Source organism: Eretmochelys imbricata, chromosome 4, assembly GCF_965152235.1.
Source record: "Eretmochelys imbricata isolate rEreImb1 chromosome 4, rEreImb1.hap1, whole genome shotgun sequence".
Taxonomy (NCBI): domain Eukaryota; kingdom Metazoa; phylum Chordata; order Testudines; family Cheloniidae; genus Eretmochelys; species Eretmochelys imbricata.
The window spans coordinates 115,693,875-115,711,361 of NC_135575.1; the positions used below are offsets into that span (position 1 = coordinate 115,693,875).

The 17,487-nt window shown below is 41.0% G+C and overlaps 1 protein-coding gene across 5 annotated transcripts in view; it reads right to left on the bottom strand.

Moving 5' to 3' along the window:
- CC2D2A (coiled-coil and C2 domain containing 2A) overlaps nucleotides 1–17,487 on the bottom strand; it is a 131,548-nt gene that overhangs the window by 57,706 nt on the left and 56,355 nt on the right. For all 5 annotated transcript variants that reach the window (XM_077815829.1, XM_077815832.1, XM_077815830.1 and 2 more), the window contains 4 exons: nucleotides 17,180–17,336; nucleotides 14,930–15,077; nucleotides 12,444–12,582; nucleotides 8,965–9,168 (listed from right to left, as the gene is read on the bottom strand). In XM_077815829.1, the coding sequence (XP_077671955.1) occupies nucleotides 8,965–9,168; nucleotides 12,444–12,582; nucleotides 14,930–15,077; nucleotides 17,180–17,336 (648 nt within the window). The remainder of the gene's footprint in view (nucleotides 1–8,964; nucleotides 9,169–12,443; nucleotides 12,583–14,929; nucleotides 15,078–17,179; nucleotides 17,337–17,487) is intronic.

Genomic DNA, 17,487 nt, shown 5'->3' on the forward strand with positions numbered 1-17,487 from the left:
GTCATGTGGCTTTAACTACAACAAATAGCTTTCAAAATTTCCTTTTATCCTTTTCTTTATAAGGCCGAACTTTGATTTTTTAGCAGCTACAGTATGGAAGACCCTCTATCATCACACAGGTGATGCACTGGGCTTTCCTGGGAAGAAGGGCATGAGCCAAATGTATTCAAAGTTTTATTATGTATTACAGTCAATGGAGTTTCTGTAGAACCCACAGACTGCAAGGAACCATACTGGTTGCAAATTTTTTTTTAGATTAATTATTCAGACTTTCTATTCTGTTTTTGAAAAATGAATAAACATAGCAAAAGGGAAAGAAAGAGAAATACACAAAATGGCATGAAGGCCTAATAAAACATTTGTGATGTATAGAATCAGGGAAATTTAGAAATGAAGGTTACTCACCTGCAAGATGCACTCTGCATAACACTCATGGGGATGTGGCGATGGTGTAGCTGACAGTGGATTATTTCATAGCAATGCCTATCAGAGCACTCTCCTGCCCCTCTTCTTCCTGCACTTTCCAAGGGCAAGGGCATAGAAGAGGGCTTGATACTCCAGCTGTCTCAGTTCCTTCCACAGCATCTTCAGGTCCGAAATTGTAATCAGGACTCTGAGAAAACTGGGAGGGGAATGAAAGTCCATCTCAGAGAATATTGGCTACATGTAAGTAACCTTCATTTCTTCTTCAGATGGCCTTTGCAATTCCCATTAATGGGATAACTTGATAAGCAGTGCTGTCATCTGAAGAGGGTGGGATATGGCATCCTAATTAACTCAACTGGGATGCTAGATATAGCGCATAATGTTTTGTAAATGCATAAACAGAGCTCCATTTAACAGCTCTGCAAATTTCTACAATGGGAATACACCTAAGGCATGCCAAGGAGGCCACTGTGAAAGATGTTATGAACACATGGAATATTCAAAGACCATTATATTGACTTTATGGTATACATATCACTAGGGGCTAACTCACAGTTGTATTCCTGGTTCCATGGGGAGTTACAGGGCTTTTTGCAGGAGCTAAAATAACTAGGGGGTAATTAATGCAAATCCCTAAGGCAGGTAAAAAGCCTGGGAAAGTTTTGCCCCCTGGGGGTAATTGCATATGCTGTTTGACCTGGTTTAAGAGGCCTGACAAACACAGAACTATAAACGGTCTAAAGCAGTCAGTCAGATGTGGGGAGAATGGTCATTTTCACCTAGTCAAAGAACTGACATGAAACTGTGACCAAGAGATACAGACACTGTGGAAAGGGCTGGAAAAACTTTAATCCTACCAGTGTCCACATGTGGAAGATGGGTAACTGCCTTGTAAGAGAAGGTTACTCATCCTGTGCAATAACAGAGATTCTTTGAGATGGGTGTCCCTGTGAGTGCGCCACATTAGATGAATCTGCGTTCCTGCACCTGCAATTGAAGAATTTCAGTAGCAGTGCCTGGTTGGTTGGCACATGCACTGTCCTGGTCTCAGGCCTCCTCTGGCGGTTACACAGCGCTGTGTGACCAAACCCTCCTCAGTTCCTTCTCTATCGCAGAGTCCCTAGCAGAAAACTCTGAAGTAGAGGGGACGAAGGAGGGTAGTGGCACACCCACAAGGACAACCATCTAGAATAACCTCAGTTACTGCACAGAGTAACCTTCTCTTCTTCTTCGAGGACGGTCACTGTGAGTGTTCCACTTTAGGTGACTGTAGAGCAGTCCCCCTCATCGGGAGGAAGGTGTTTCGGAATTGTATTTGTGGCACATGGTAAAACCGTCAGTCCAAGCAGAGCATCTGATGTCGAGTCCTGCTATATTGCATGGTGCTCTGAGGACATGTGGGCTGATGCCCAGGTTGCAGCTTTGCAGATGTCCATGATGGGTATATTGTTGAGAAAGGCTGTTAATGTAGAAATCGATCTGGTAGAGTGTGTGAGGGTCCACAGTGATGGTTGTAGTTATTGCTGATGGTAGCAAAGGTCAATGCACCCAGAGATCCATTTCGAGTGCCTTTGCTTGGATATGGCGGCTCCTTTAGAACCTTCTGTGATAGAAATAACTTTAGTGACCTTCTGAAGGGTTTAGTCCTTTCAATGTAAAATGCTAGTGCCCTTCTGACGTCCAGCGTGCTAACATCGTTTCTCGTCTGTTCCCATGAGGTTTTGGGAAGAACGATGGGAGATGTATGGGCTGGTTATCAGCATGGAAGCATATGGGCTGGTTCAAGTGGAACAAGGAAGCTATTTTAGGTATAATAGAATAACTTTTGTGTATGTGGGAGTGCCATGAGAGCCTCAAGTTCTCCTACTCGTCATGTGGATGTGATAGCAATGAGAAAGGCCACCTTCATCGACAGATGGAGAAGTGAACACATCATCAAGCATTCAAACGGGGGCCTAGTAAGGCATCGTAGCACTAAATTAAGGTCCCATGGTGGAGTAGGGGCTTATATTTCAGGATAAAGGATACAAATACCTATGAGAAATCATTTAGTGGGAGGGTGGGCAAGACTGAGAACATATCAACTTTGTGATAGAAAGCTGTGATTGACGTGAGGTGTACTTTGATCACGCTCATTGGCAGATCCGGTTTCCTAAATTCTAGTATATAATCTAATACCATTGGTAAAGGAGAGGTAGTTGCCATTGTTTGTCTATTGTGGCACCATATGTGGAATCTCTTCGATTTGTGCAGGTAAGTATATCATTTAGTAGACCTTCTGCAGTTTAACAGTATGGTCCTTACCTCCTCTGAACAGCTCATTTCATTGCCCTGAAACCATGGGGTAGCCATGCCTTTAGGTGGAGTATTTCCAGGTGCAGATGGTATAACTAGCCTGCATCCTGAGACAGGAGATGTGGAAGAAGAGGAAGAGGGCATGGTGGGCATACCGCCATCTTCAACAGGTAAGGGAACCATGTTTATCTGGGCCACATGAGTCTGGATTTCGCAGTCCATATCTTGTGTATGACCCTGGGTAAGAGAGGGGTTGGGGAAAAGGTATACAGTAAAGGTGCATCACATTTGAGGAGAAAAGCATTGCCTAGAGATTGGGGTCTGCTCTTGAGCAGAACTGTGGGCACTTGGTGCTCTGGGTTGTCATGAAGAGTGCTCTGGGTTGTCATGTGGGCACTTGGTGCTCTGGGTTGTCATGTCAGTCAGGAAACCCCAGTGTTTGAACATCCTCTGTAGTACCTTAGTGTTTATTTCCTACTCGTGGTCCTGAGAGAATTTTCTGTTCAATGCATCCACAGTGGTGTTTTGGAATCCTGGTAGGCAGGATGTTGAGATATTGATGTTGTGGTGGATGCATCAGTTCCATAATCACATCACATCTGTGCACAGAGATCAAGCAAAGTTGTCTATCAACACTTATGGTCTTGTTTCCTGATCATGGGCAAAAAGTTTGAGCATGCGTTGCACACTGCTCGTCGTTCTAGTAGGTTTATGTGCATTGTTGATTCTGAAGGGGACCACCTGCTCTAGACTGTGTGGTTTGCAAGTGCACTGCCCCCCCAACCTAGCAGAGAAGTATCATTGCTGGAGAAATCTGGGAGAAGGGAACTTTTGCACAAAGGTTGTGTGGTTGAGTCCACCACAGTAGAGTTTTTTTTTTTTTTTTTTACTTTGACTGGCATCTTAAGGCACTTGTTTATACTGTGTCTGTGTGGAATATATACAATCCTGAGTGAACCTTGAATGCTGCGCATGTGTAGCCTGGAATGCTTCATGACAAATGTTGTTGCTGACATATGGTCTAACAGTTGGAGGAAGGCCGTGGAGGATGTCGGTGGGCTGGTTTGTGTTGCAGAGATGAGATTGACTAGTCTGACAAACCTGTGTGGTGGGAAAGAGGCTGTGGCCTCCAGTGAATTGAGGTAAGCCCCGATGAATTCTAGTCTCTATAAAGGTGTGAGCGTTGATTTTTGCTCGTTTATCTATGGGCCCACCTGTGTAGAGAGAGCTATTGCCTTTTGGGTAGCTCCTATGGCCTCTTCTTGGGTGGAGGTTTTGAGAAAGCAATCACCCAGATAGGGGAATACTATGACTCCTTTTCTGCAGAGGTGAGCCACCACTACCAGAAGAATTTTTGAGAACATCTGTGGAGCCCTAGACAGGCAGAAAGGGAGTACTTTATATTCTAATGATTTTATCCCAGAACAAACTGGAGAAACTTCCTGGGTGAACGGTGCATCGTAATGTGAAATTATGCATCCTGGAGGTCGAGCACCAAGAACCAGTCCCTTTTTTCTAGTGCTGGGATTATCGTTGCGAGCGTGACCATCCTGGATCATTGAGTCTTGGTGAATTTGTTGAGTTTCCTTAGGTCAAGAATGGACCTCCATCCTCCATTTTGTTCTGGATTAAGAAATAATGGGAGCAGAAGCCCTTCCCTCTGTGTTGTGTTGGTACTGGCTTCTACGACACCCAGCTGCAGGAGATGGTTTACTTCCTGTTGTAGTAGGTGCACAAGAGAAGGGTCCTTGAAGAGGGACAGAGAGGGAGAGTGGGTGGGGAGGGTAGAGATAAATTGGATTGAATAGCCAGTCTCGATGATTTCTAGTACCCATTTCTCTGACGTGATAGCCTGTCGTGTTGGGTGGAATAGAGTCAGGTGGTCTCCAAAAGGATGGGAAGTTGCAGATGGTTCCAGCATTTGAAAATGCGGGAGGCATCTTCGGTCCTCGACCAAGCCCTTAAAGCTGCTGTTGAGAGCGGGGTTGCTGAGATGTTGATGACTGAGAGGTAGTGGTTTCCATTTTGTAGGCCTCTATGTTTTTGTGGGTCATATTGCCTCTGTGGTTGTGTGTACGGCGCAGAACTTGTTCTTTGTGCCAAGCAGTATTTCCCCTGTTCTTTCTTTGTGTAGGCATATAGATGCCTAAGGATTGAAGAGTCACCCTGGAGTCTTTTAGTGTGTGGAGCAACTCATCTGTCTTAGCTGGGAACAACTTTGGTCCCTTGAATGGGAGATCCTCTGTAGTGGACTGTACCTCTTTGGGGAACCCAGAGAGGTGGAGCCAGGAAGCTCACCACTTGACTATGGCCATGGCGATGGACTGTGCCGCTGTGTCTGCTGAATCCAGTGAGGCTTGTAAGGCTGATCGACAGGGTGAATTTGATTTAAATCACTAGTCAGAAAGACTCGATTTACTCATGGATTTCAACATAAAAGTGCATTCTTGTTGGTTGTTATAACCTTAATACATATTCTTCACAACTCAGAGATAGATGTAGGTTTCATTTTTAGAAGGTAAACAGTATACATTTTAAAAGTGATTTATTTTGAAAACTTTTCAGATTAGTTTTACAGCTATATCAGAAAATGAATGATTGTTTGGTTATTTCATTTACCAAAGGCAACTGAAGCAGATAGTTCCCCTCCAAATGACTTCATAAAGATCTACAATTCAACAGGTTAATCATTAATATTTGGAGGATTTTCTTGCCATGTGGTATTAGGAGGAGAACATCACCGGACAGACATTTAAATTATGTTATTTAACTAAAACAACAACGTTACATGTTCTGGATTTTTTCCTTCAACAACAAACGTATAATATTTTAACAAAACAAGCATATGAATTTTTGAATTTAGTTAAACATTATAGTTTTTTAAAATCAGGTTTGTTTTTGTTAAAATTGTTAACTAAAATAGTTAAAAGAAATTAAAAAAAAATTAAATTGACTAGGTCAGCCAGGTCAACATGAGAAACTTAAAATATTGGCTTCTGCAACTAACTCAAGTCGTTATTTTTCACCTCTATATATTATTTATTTATTTGTTTATTTTAAAACATTTTTGCTGCTAACAAGCATGTTATCTCTGGAGACACAAATCCACAGTTTGAGAACTGCAAAACTAAGCATCTTCTAGACTGAGCACTGAGTCCCATTGGGTAGACAGAAAGATTAATTTAAATAATCTACTATACAGAAGCCCCTGGAACCCCATAAGATTGAGGATCCCTAATTCATGAACTATTGGAACTCATTTACAAAATACTGTCTCATACTATAGAATTAGAATTTATAATCCCTATTCCATGATGAGATATCTTTGAGCTATAATGTATATTAATTAAAACTATCTTTAGATAGGTTTTTTCCTCAAAAAGTATCAACAAATCAGATTTAAATTAAAAAAATCCGATTTTTTAAAAAAAATTTTAAAAAATCATTGATTTTTATCCACCCTGCTGTTCGAGCTAGAAGATGGCCCTCCAAGACGACTGCTTTAAAATTGCTTTTTTTTTGTCCGCAGGGAGATAATCAATAAATTCAGACATCTATGAATAATTGGAGTGGTTGTATTTGGCCATTAGTACCTCATAATTGGTGATCCTTAACTGTAGGGTCACTGATGAGTAGGCCTTATGCCCGAAGAGGTCTAATAGTTTCCAGTCCCTATCTTATGGAGTGGATCTGGAGTGATGTTCTCTGTCCCATTCATTCAAGGCACCTAACCACCAGAACATTTGGTGTGGGGGGGCTAAAACAAAAATTTCATTGCTTTGGGAGGCATGTAATATTTTTTTGTCTGCTCTTTTACAAGTGGATGGAATTGTAGCTGGGTTCTAGCAGATGGTTTTGGGTGGGTCCATAAGTGCCTCATGTATTGGGAGAGCAATCTTGGATGAAGTTGAGGTTTGTACAATGTCCAACAACTTGTGTCAAGATTCTGCAACTTCTTCTGGTGGTATTTCTAGTGAGTCTGCAATCCTCTTAAACACCTTTTGGAATCGTTTAAAATCATCACCCATCGTGGATGGTGGGAGCACGATGGTTTCGTCCCAAGAAAAGGAGGAAAAATTGGTAGCTGGGGTGACCTCCTCATCAGAAGTCCCTTCCAGTCTTTTGGATGGCTCTTTTGGGAGTTCAGAGGATCTGAGTATTTAGGGCAACGGGGAATGTCTTGACCTCTCCCTGTGGGTACTGGGAAGCTTAGAATAGTGGTATATGAGTAAACTTTGTCATCTTGGATGTGCTCTCACCACAGACAGACAATCTGTAAATATGTGAAGACCAGCAGAAAGGCAAAAGGAAAGTATCACGTACTGACAGTATCTTCCCCACAAGGAAGTGAAGGGATTTGTGATGTGAAGCGAAGTAGAAATATGCGCCATGTAAACTGAGATCACCTCACAATCTTTAATGTATTTATCCTCCCAGGACCCATGCTAGATAGGGCAGTGCTGTTATCCGCATCATATAGATGAGGGAACTGAAGCACAGACACTCTAAAGGCTGACGCTTTTCTTTTATTACCCTTATCAATGGGGATGCTGGTATTTGCACAACCTTTGGATCTGAATCTATCTGCAGAGCCAAGTGATTTATTTAGCATGTGCATAGTCCTCTAGCCAAGCAACGGCATCTTCAGTGGTGTGATGCAGTTCTTCTAGGCCACCTAGTCAGCAGGCATTCATCAACCATGTGCGTTATCGTCTATGTTGCACCGCAGTTGCACAAAGGGCTGTCACAAAGGCACCTGCGATACTGGTTGGCTCCACATAGACCTTCCCAGTCCAGAACCTGTTCAACAGGGACCATTGTCCATGGGGCAGGTCAAAACCAGGCGAGAAAATTGTGGCGTCAGCGACAAGGGACTGGAGCCAAGTGATGTACCTGGGCCTCTACCATTATAGCACATGCTGATAGCACTGCGGAGTCGGAACCGATATCTGGAACAGCTACTTTCAGTACATCAAGGACATGAGCCCTTCTCTAGAGATTTACCCAGTGCTGTGGCCTTAATTTTTGACGTAGATTCTGAGGGGGTTTTCAGAACCAAGCATGAGGGAACTGAAAGGGACCAAAAGCAGTGCTTGACTCTGCTAACAGGAGCTGTATCTCACACCTGTATCCAGAAGGAGAGATGACAGATTTGAAGATGTGCTCCTACTAGGACTGGTTGCAGATCATGAGACTGTCCTTCCCCCAACCAAGCCAGACACCTTGTATGCCAGTCTGAAGTGGGGAATACAGAAGGACAAGAAGCACACCTCTTAAATCCTGGCTTCTACCTCTTTAGATCCACCATAGGATCTGTAAGCCAGTACCGAGGTATGGGAACAAATAAAAGAAATAACATTTATAAATAAAATAAAGCTAAATTTTCTAACGCTAATGTTAACTAATTAAGAAATCTAAACAAGGCACAGTGTCTTTGAAGAGGTTGGGTCCAGGCTGGATCAGCCTGGAGAGGTTCCTGGTCCACCTGCTGACACATTTGGAAGGAACTGAGGTGGCTGGAGTGCAACAAACCCTTTTATAGCCTCATCATCAGAATGTCCAGTAAAAGTAAAAGGAGGGGCAGGGGAGCGCTCTAACAGGCACTGCTACGAAACATTCCACTGTCAGCTACACCACCAGTGCATCCCATGAGTGGGAAGGTACAGAGGCCACCTGAAGAACCTTAAACGACATCAGAGACCCAGGATCATGGAAGAAGGATGGTTTAAAAAAAAAATGAAAAAGAAAATACTATTGGCTTGATTGTTCCCCCCAATATTTGCTTCAATTCAGTAGCATTGTTTTCTTTAGACACTCTGAAAAGTTGGACAAAAGTTAATAAAGTCGTTGCCTCAATTAACTTTTGCACCTCTCTTGACTTTTCATGTTTGGAATTCTCCTTTAAAAGAGGATTCCAAATAGACTGGTGGATAGGGGAGATTGTTAAAGTGCAGTTCCACTTAAATCTTCTTCCTCCAGACTCTGTTCCAGCAGCTATGTTTTTGGAAGGAGACAATCAAATTCTAGATTTAGGTAACATGATGTATATTTAAAGTGAAATACTTTTTTGACTTATACTCCATGTAATCCTTTTGGAGTCAATGCAGTTGAAGTCAGGGTAGAATTTGGCCCTCAAAATAATGAAGAACTGACTTTATCAAGCCAAATATTACTGAAGATAAAACTGATAAACATTTTATTAAAATTATTCCATAATTTAATTAATTTCAGACAACTTCCTACCTCAAAAAGTTTTTCAGGTATTTCTCTTTCATGTAAAGGGACTTGCTTATAATTACGGAACTCTGCCACCTCTCTGTGTCTGAGTTGTAGGAGTCGGAATCTTTTTGATCTGTTAAGTTCCTCATCTGAAACAAAATTAAACTCTTGCTGCAATTGCTCCAGTCTGAAGAAACCAGGAACACAGGCATCTCCACTAGTGGCAATCTAAATAACAAAGGTAAATATTAAAAGTTCAATTCAGAGTGAAAAATGTCCATAAAATATTTTTTCAATGGGTTGACTAATTCTATTAGATACATTGCCAAGACCCTCACTGTAATCAAAACCAGCCTGAATATGCCAAAATATAACATATTTTAAAATAAGGTTTTTAATAATTCTTAGTTTTTAGTAAGAATATAGTGGAATTTAATTCATTCACAATTTAAATGTAATATAAAATATTGTAATAACTGTTAGAGTTTCAGAGTAACAGCCGTGTTAGTCTGTATTCGCAAAAAGAAAAGGAGTACTTGTGGCACCTTAGAGACTAACCAATTTATTTGAGCATAAGCTTTCGTGAGCTACATCCAATGAAGTGAGCTGTAGCTCACGAAAGCTTATGCTCAAATAAATTGGGTAGTCTCTAAGGTGCCACAAGTACTCCTTTTCTTTTAACTGTTAGAGTGACAACTGAAACTATCCATATTTCAACATATAAAGGAAAACTATGGTACGGTATAATAATTTAGGCCCCAATCTTGCAAAGACAGTCATACGTAGGGCCCTACCAAATTCACAGCCATGAAAAACCCATCATGGATCATAAAACCTGGTCTCCCTCCATGAAATCTGGTCTTTTCTGTGCTTTTACCTTATATTGTATAGATTTCATGGGGGAGACCAGTGGTTCTCAAACTGAGGGTCCTGACCCAACAGGGAGTTGCGGAGGGGGTGGCAGGGGTCACAATATTATTTTAGGGGGGTTGCAGTATTGCCATCCTTACTTCTGCAGCCTTCAGAGCTAGGTGGCCAGAGAGCGGTGGCTGTTGGTCAGGCACCCAGCTCTGAAGGCAGTGCCCTGCCAGCCCATGCCACCCTTACTTCTGCGCTGGGCAGCCAGATAGTGGCAGCTGATGACCGAGGGCCTAGCTCTGCAGGCAGCAGCGCAGAAGTAAGGGTGGCAATACCATACCATGCCATCCTTACATCTGCACTGCTGCTGTCGGCGGCTCTGCCTCCAGAGCTGGGCTCCCGGCCTGCAGACAGCTGCCCAGCTCTGAAGGAAGTGCAGCTGCCAGCAGCAGTGCAGAAGTAAGGGTAGCAGTACCGCAACCTCCCCTACAATAACCTGGCAACCTCCCCACAACTCCTTTTTGGGCCAGGACCCCTACAATTACAACACTGAAGTCAATATTCAAAAAGATCCCAAGTCCTACAACTCACTAAAATTACTCACATGGATAAAGTCATGCACATATGTATGTCTTTGCAGGACTGAAGCTTGAGATAGCTAAGAGCAGTTTGTGAATGCTTCATTCCCATTAATGAGCTGTTACTCACTTGAGCGGTGTCATCTCCTCCAGTGGGACTACTTGTGTAAACAACTGCTCCCCAGGGGAGAAGGGGTTCACAATTTGGTCTGACATACATACTTATTTAATTTAAAAATATGGTCGGATTCCCTTTTCCATTTACACCACTGAACTCCACTGAAAATCAATGGGTTATATCAATGCAAAACTAGCTTAACATTTCAAAATCAAGTGCCCAATATTAAATTAATGTTTGTATTATTTATTAAAAACACCATGTTTCATTTTCTCCATTCCTGTGAATGGTTCTGTTTTATCTTTCAATCAGAGCTGCCAGTCCAATGATACTTCCAGGAAGAAGGCCAGACTGGTCATATAGTGAGACACAGAAAATGCAGCTCAGCATCTGAATGCATTTCAAAATTGTCATGAGGTAGATTCTTTTTTTTTTTCTCTAAATAATTAATGTTACTATTAACTCCATCAAAATTTTTAAAAAGATAACTTGTGTCAACTTTAAACACCTAATTTTCAAAGTCACACAACTGTATGTACATTATTGTGCCTGACTTTTGAAAATCAGTGTCTTAAAATCATCTCAAATTACGTCCTCAGATTTTCAAGATTTTGATTTACTGTTTGATGATTTAAAGATAAATCTCTTGAACCAAACTAATGATCTGTTTTGGAAAAACAACCTGCCTGGAAAATTTTACTGAATAAAAGAAAATTAATTTTCATGCACAGGGAAACTCAACTAACTCAGAATCTCCATAAAGCAGACAGTGTGTAAACCCTGTACCATAACTTGATGGTGTTGATGAGCCCTCTTACGAAGATGGTGTGTAAAAACTAACCACGCGTTCACTTTAAAAGTTTGATTGTCCTCTCATCTCTTCATTCAGATTATATAGAACCAGCCAGACTGGCTTGAACTCTACACATTTTATGCTTACCCTCCTTTCTGGCAGCGACCAGGGGCTCTAGATATACATTTATGCTTCCTAATGTGATGGCATCTCAAATCTGTAACATCTGACTTGTTTAAAAATAAACAAAAAATCAATTGGGAGATTATTTTCTAAATGAAAGAGAAAGGTGAAGTGTACCGTTGACTGTTACTACTCATAGCTAAACAATCCAAAAACAAAGACCAAGAGGGGAAACTAAAACAGACCTAAAAAGAGCCAAAAAAGTGTACTTTCACCCTGGTTTCAATTACGAACCTGATGAGCTCATACCTCTAAACAAACACAATAGTATGTTGTTATGATCACTTAGAACCCAATTCTATTTTTTTAAGTGAATGGCAAAATTCCTATCGACTTCAATGGGAGTAAGACAGGGCTCTCAGTGAGTAACAGTAGGGAGAAATTAGTATTGGGGAAGTTAAATTTAGGTTTTGTGATGACCCAACCACTCCCAGTCTCTTGCAAACTGGATACCGTCAGATTAGGCCTGAATAGAGACTAGGAGTGGTTGGGTCATTACAAATCCTAAATTTAACTTCCCCAGTATTAATTTCTCCCCACTGTTACTCACACCTTCTTGTCAACTGTCTGTAATGGGCCACTCTCTCACCACTTCAAAAGTTATTTTTCCTCCCTTGGTATCCTGCTGTTAATTGATTTATCTCATTAGACTGACCTCACACTTGGTAAAGCAACCCCCCCATCCTTTCACGTATTTATACCTGCTCCTGTATTTTCACTCCATGCATCCGATGAAGTGGGTTCTAGCCCACGAATGCTTATGCCCAAATAAATTTGTTAATCTCTAAGGTGCCAGAAGGACTTCTTGTTTTTGCTGATACAGACTCTACCACTCTGAAACCAACTACATGTAGAATTCAACTATTACTTTTTGTGTTTAAAGCAGGATTATTTTCTTCACAGCCTTTAAGAGTCATAACATTTTTTGCAAATCCCAGATTTCAACAAAATGGTTTCATTAAAGCCTTCTTACCATTATCAGCTGCATCAGATCTGCATTTTTTGGGTCATTTGGATCCAGCTTTGTTTCTGCTGCCCACTTGGCTAGTTTCTTCATGTCAGTTAAGCCTGATGTGCCAATAGACGCAATCGCATCAATATTTTTTAAAGCACTGAAATGATAGTTGATACCAAAGGATTCAGATTTTAAAAACAGATGTATTTTTTTGGTCAGTGCAATATAATAAACATAAAGAATAATTTTTTGAAAAAAATATTTGGACTGCAAATTCCACCACTTGGAAATATGAAATTTGATCATAGACTCGCAATAAGAAAGCAAGCAAGCTTTTGGCATTTTTCTCTTCATGACTTGCAGTGTTTTTTGCTACAAATATTTATGATCTATAAAAGGACAGACAATGTTTTCTTTTGTGAAAAGGACAGTACAATTAATTACCATGACAATACCGTGAAGGCTTTTTGTTATGGAATTAATCAAGCTTTTGAATTTTCAGAATGGTGGTTTATGAAAGTGTTTGGAATTAAATATATTTTATCTTTTGGAACGATAGATCCTCTGTGCAACAAAAGACAAACAGAGGTAACTTCCATTAGCACTAAAGAAGTTGTATGTATGTATGTATGTTCAGGTGGTTCCTATAAAACAGCAGCAAGAAGCTGCAATGAGAGAGAAGCTGCAATAAAGGGAGGTTGTGAGAGTTGTTGGGACTCCCAGAGGCAGGAGGCTTGGCAGTAAGCTGAGGAAGAGAAACCCTTGAGGACAGAGCGCAAGACTAGCAAGGCAAGCATTATGTTTTTGTTTTCGGTTTTGGTTTATGTACTGGGAAAACGGAAAAGGAATAAAAGCCTGGCCAGAAGGACCTAGAGACCAAACCCTGACCAGAAGGCCTGTGAGACTGCTTGTCTGGTGGCAACACAATGGGACAGCCCTGAGGAGGGGAGAAATTGTTAGCAGGGTACAGCAGACAAACCCCTGGCCACAAGAGGGTGCATAGGAGGCTACTGGCCCTACTACACTCAGCATCACTGGGAAAAACAGACTCCGATATCCTTTAAGCATCCACTTCAGACAAAAATATCCACAGCATTCCAGGCTATACAATTCTAGAAAACCATAAGATATTCTGGCTCCAATTTAAGCTAATATTTTCAGGAGCAAAATTATGACAGCACAAATTTAAGGGAACTCCTCCCCCACACCACAATTGGCCCCCTTTTTGAAAGTCTCCGCAGAGGTCATGCCAAAAATATCCTCTCACTCCTAGATGTGAACTCTCCAGATCAGGTTTCAAGCACATGAGGGAAGGGAGGAGTATGGGAAGCTTGCACTGCTAGTTCCATGCACTGCTAGTTCCATGGTACTGGTAGGCATGGACCTTACCTGTTCTATGGGCAAACAAAGGACTTCAGCCAATGCAGCACTGTTCATGAGCATTGCATTCATTCATATTTTAAAAAACTCTGCTGCACAATTGTACAGAAGTAACAGAGATCATATAAATGAGCTGCTGCTCCATGCTGCTAATGATCTTTCAACCTCCCACCATACAGTAAGTATGAGCTAATCAATCTAGAATAACTTTCTTTCTTGCAGTTTGGGTCAAAGAGAGTACTGGATGGATTACCATTGGAAAGAACTATTTCCCACGTTAAGACGACAGGGAAAACTTACAGCATGCTCACCTCATACCAGTCACCTAATATAACTTCCAAGAGCTGATGGTAGAGTCAGAGGGCCATGTTTATCCATGGTGTAATGCCTTTCAGTTCATTGGAATTACACAGAAGTGACCAAAGTTGCCACCACTGGGAAGGGGCAATCCACTATGCCTAGTTTGCAGCCTCAGGATAGGGGAGATTTTCCTATACAGACCAGGTATTAATTTCTGTAGCTTACCAGGCTTCCAGGGCTCACATGGACCAGTAGTTGGGAAGTAAATTTAGTATGAATTGAGGCCAGGTTTATTTTTAACCAATTAAATAAGAGCAACAGAGACAATACACCTGTGCTACCCTCTTTATCACTCCTGTAGTTTAGTTTCTCTCAACCCATGGTAAGAATGACATTTAAAGTAGACACACTGTATGCATAATATATTTTGTATAAGCCTTGCTTGCGGGTTGTATTTCTTGGGGATGATTACCAATAATGTTCTCTTCACACTCTAACACAAGAAACAAGAAGAAAAAACTGCACTGACCCTAGTTTGCTATCTGGCCATTATAATAATGGAGGCATCAGCTGCCACTTCTTTCAGCATTTTATGCTATCTAGCAAACAAATGTTAAAAGATTAAAATGTTAATTAAAATATTTACCTAAAATATTATCTCTATATCCTTTGCATTGGGATAAACTACATAAGAGAAAAAAGTTTCTGTATTTTAAAAAGCCATATGACAGTAATAGCTTGATTATTAAAAGTCACCTCTTTTCTAAATACTTTTAAATACCATAGTATATTAAATTTTTCAACACATCACTGCAGCATATTACCTTGGAATCACTGTTTTCTGCTGGGATACTAGAGGAATTAAGGGTACTCCATTTTCTCCAACTGCCCAGGAAACACTATTGGACACTTTGCCAGAGGTCATTATAGTAATCTTATTACTACCATCAGCTTCAAATGAAAATGGCACACCTACATCCAGGAGAAAAACAAAAAACATATACAATGATCTTTCCTGTACGTTTCAAAATTGCAGTATCCTATTGTGATTTATGAAACACTAATTCAGAATCTGTGAAAAGAATGTGATTAACACCAAATAGCACCAACACCTACTCTTGGAAGAATTTGTTTTCCTAACTGCACACTGAACCACTACTAGAAGGCTCTCACTTTTCCAAAAGGTGATTTTATTCCTGAATGGTAATCAAAAGACATATGGTTGAAAAGTCAGCCCTCAGGGAACCATGATGTACAGCCGTATGCATATCCAGCATGAATCATAGAATATCAGGGTTGGAAGGGACCTCAGGAGGTCATCTAGTCCAACCCCCTGCTCAAAAGCAGGACCCATACCCAATTAAATCATCCCAGCCAGGGCTTTGTCAAGCCTGACCTTAAAAACTTCTAAGGAAGGAGATTCCACCACCTCCCTAGGCAACGCATTCCAGTGTTTCACCACCCTCCTAGTGAAAAAGTTTTTCCTAATATCCAACCTAAACCTCCCCCACTGCAACTTGAGACCATTACTCCTTGTCCTGTCCTCTTCCACCACTGAGAATAGTCTAGAACCATCCTCTCTGGAACTACCTCTCAGGTAGTTGAAAGCAGCTATCAAATCCCCCCTCATTCTTCTCTTCTGCAGGCTAAACAATCCCAGTTCCCTCAGCCTCTCCTCATAACTCATGTGTTCCAGAACCCTAACCATTTTTGTTGCCCTTCGCTGGACTCTCTCCAATTTATCCACATCCTTCTTGTAGTGTGGGGCCCAAAACTGGACACAGTACTCCAGATGAGGCCTCACCAATGTCGAATAGAGGGGGACGATCACGTCCCTCGATCTGCTCGCTATGCCCCTACTTATACATCCCAAAATGCCATTGGCCTTCTTGGCAACAAGGGCACACTGCTGGCTCATATCCAGCTTCTCGTCCACTGTCACCCCTAGGTCCTTTTCCGCAGAACTGCTGCCTAGCCATTCGGTCCCTAGTCTGTAGCTGTGCATTGGGTTCTTCCGTCCTAAGTGCAGGACCCTGCACTTATCCTTATTGAACCTCTTCAGATTTCTTTTGCATGCTCAGTGGCCTTCAACCCACTCACTCTTTTCTGCTCAGCACCCACATCTTTCACCTTGCCTTCCACCACTGACTTCACTCCTGTGTAGGCTGCTCCTGCTCTGTTGCCCTACCCTAGTCTCTATTGCAAAATACTGAAATGTATGAGTCACTCACTTCATAATACGACACTCAATATTATTTTTATTTTTACCTTAATTGCCCCTTTTTCTACTCCTCTCTTTAGTTTATCTTCATGTGCTACATTTATCTAATTTAAGATTGGAAACTCCTTGGGATATGGTTAAAGCAATTTGTTAATCTCTAAATAATCTGTAAAACACCGTGCAATGTTATAGTACTATATAAATGTTTATTACTAAAATAAAAAATAATAAAATGGTGGAGTCTGGAGTGCAGGGACTTTGGGACCCAACTGAGAAAGAAGTTATTGGGATTTAATGTTGTTGGAAGTCAAGAAAAGGGATAAAGCATTTTTAAAGTGTGCAAGCAAACCAGTTAGGAAGAGTAAAAACTAGTACACAAGAATATATTTTACAGGGCCAGGTTCTCAGCTGCTGTAAATCAATGTTGTCAGTGGAGCGATGCTGATTTTATACTAGCTCATACTGTCCCACTACATATATTTCTTACAGTCAAAACTTTAGAGATGATTCTATTTTTAAATAGTGAAAAGTAACAATTAGAACTCCTTTTAAAATCACATAAGTTTTTATTACATAAAAACTAAAAGTATTTCACAAAGTAGGACAAAGAAAAATCCCATCACAAATTTAGCTAATAATATGAACTGGGACCGTTCTATATAACTCAATCTCAGAGGTTCTAAATGCTCTTGATTGAATTATACTTTATGCCTGAGACTAGCAGAACTTTCTTAACATACAGATATATATTTTATTTACTTGGGTAAAACTATGTCAAAGTAATATGTTGGGCTCAATCTGAGAGTAAAACATTCTAATCCAAGCACCACTGAGAGTAAGCAAGAATCCATACCACTCCCAACTCCTTCGTGGTCCAACATCACACGCTGGTTGCTGCTAAACTCTATTTCTTCTGTACGAGCATTATCAGTGTGAACTGTAGTCTCAGGGACAGGTATAAACATTTCTGCTAACAAGTTAGTGCTGCTGAGTCCCATTGTTTCATATATCTGAAATAAGCAATGACATAAGTAGTGAAATGCTACACTCAATTCTGGGTGCCTCATTACTACAAGAGAAGAGTAAGTTGGAGGGTGTTCAGAAAAAAGCAGTTAACATGATTAAGATGTGGAAGAATATTAGACTGATAAGTAACAATTT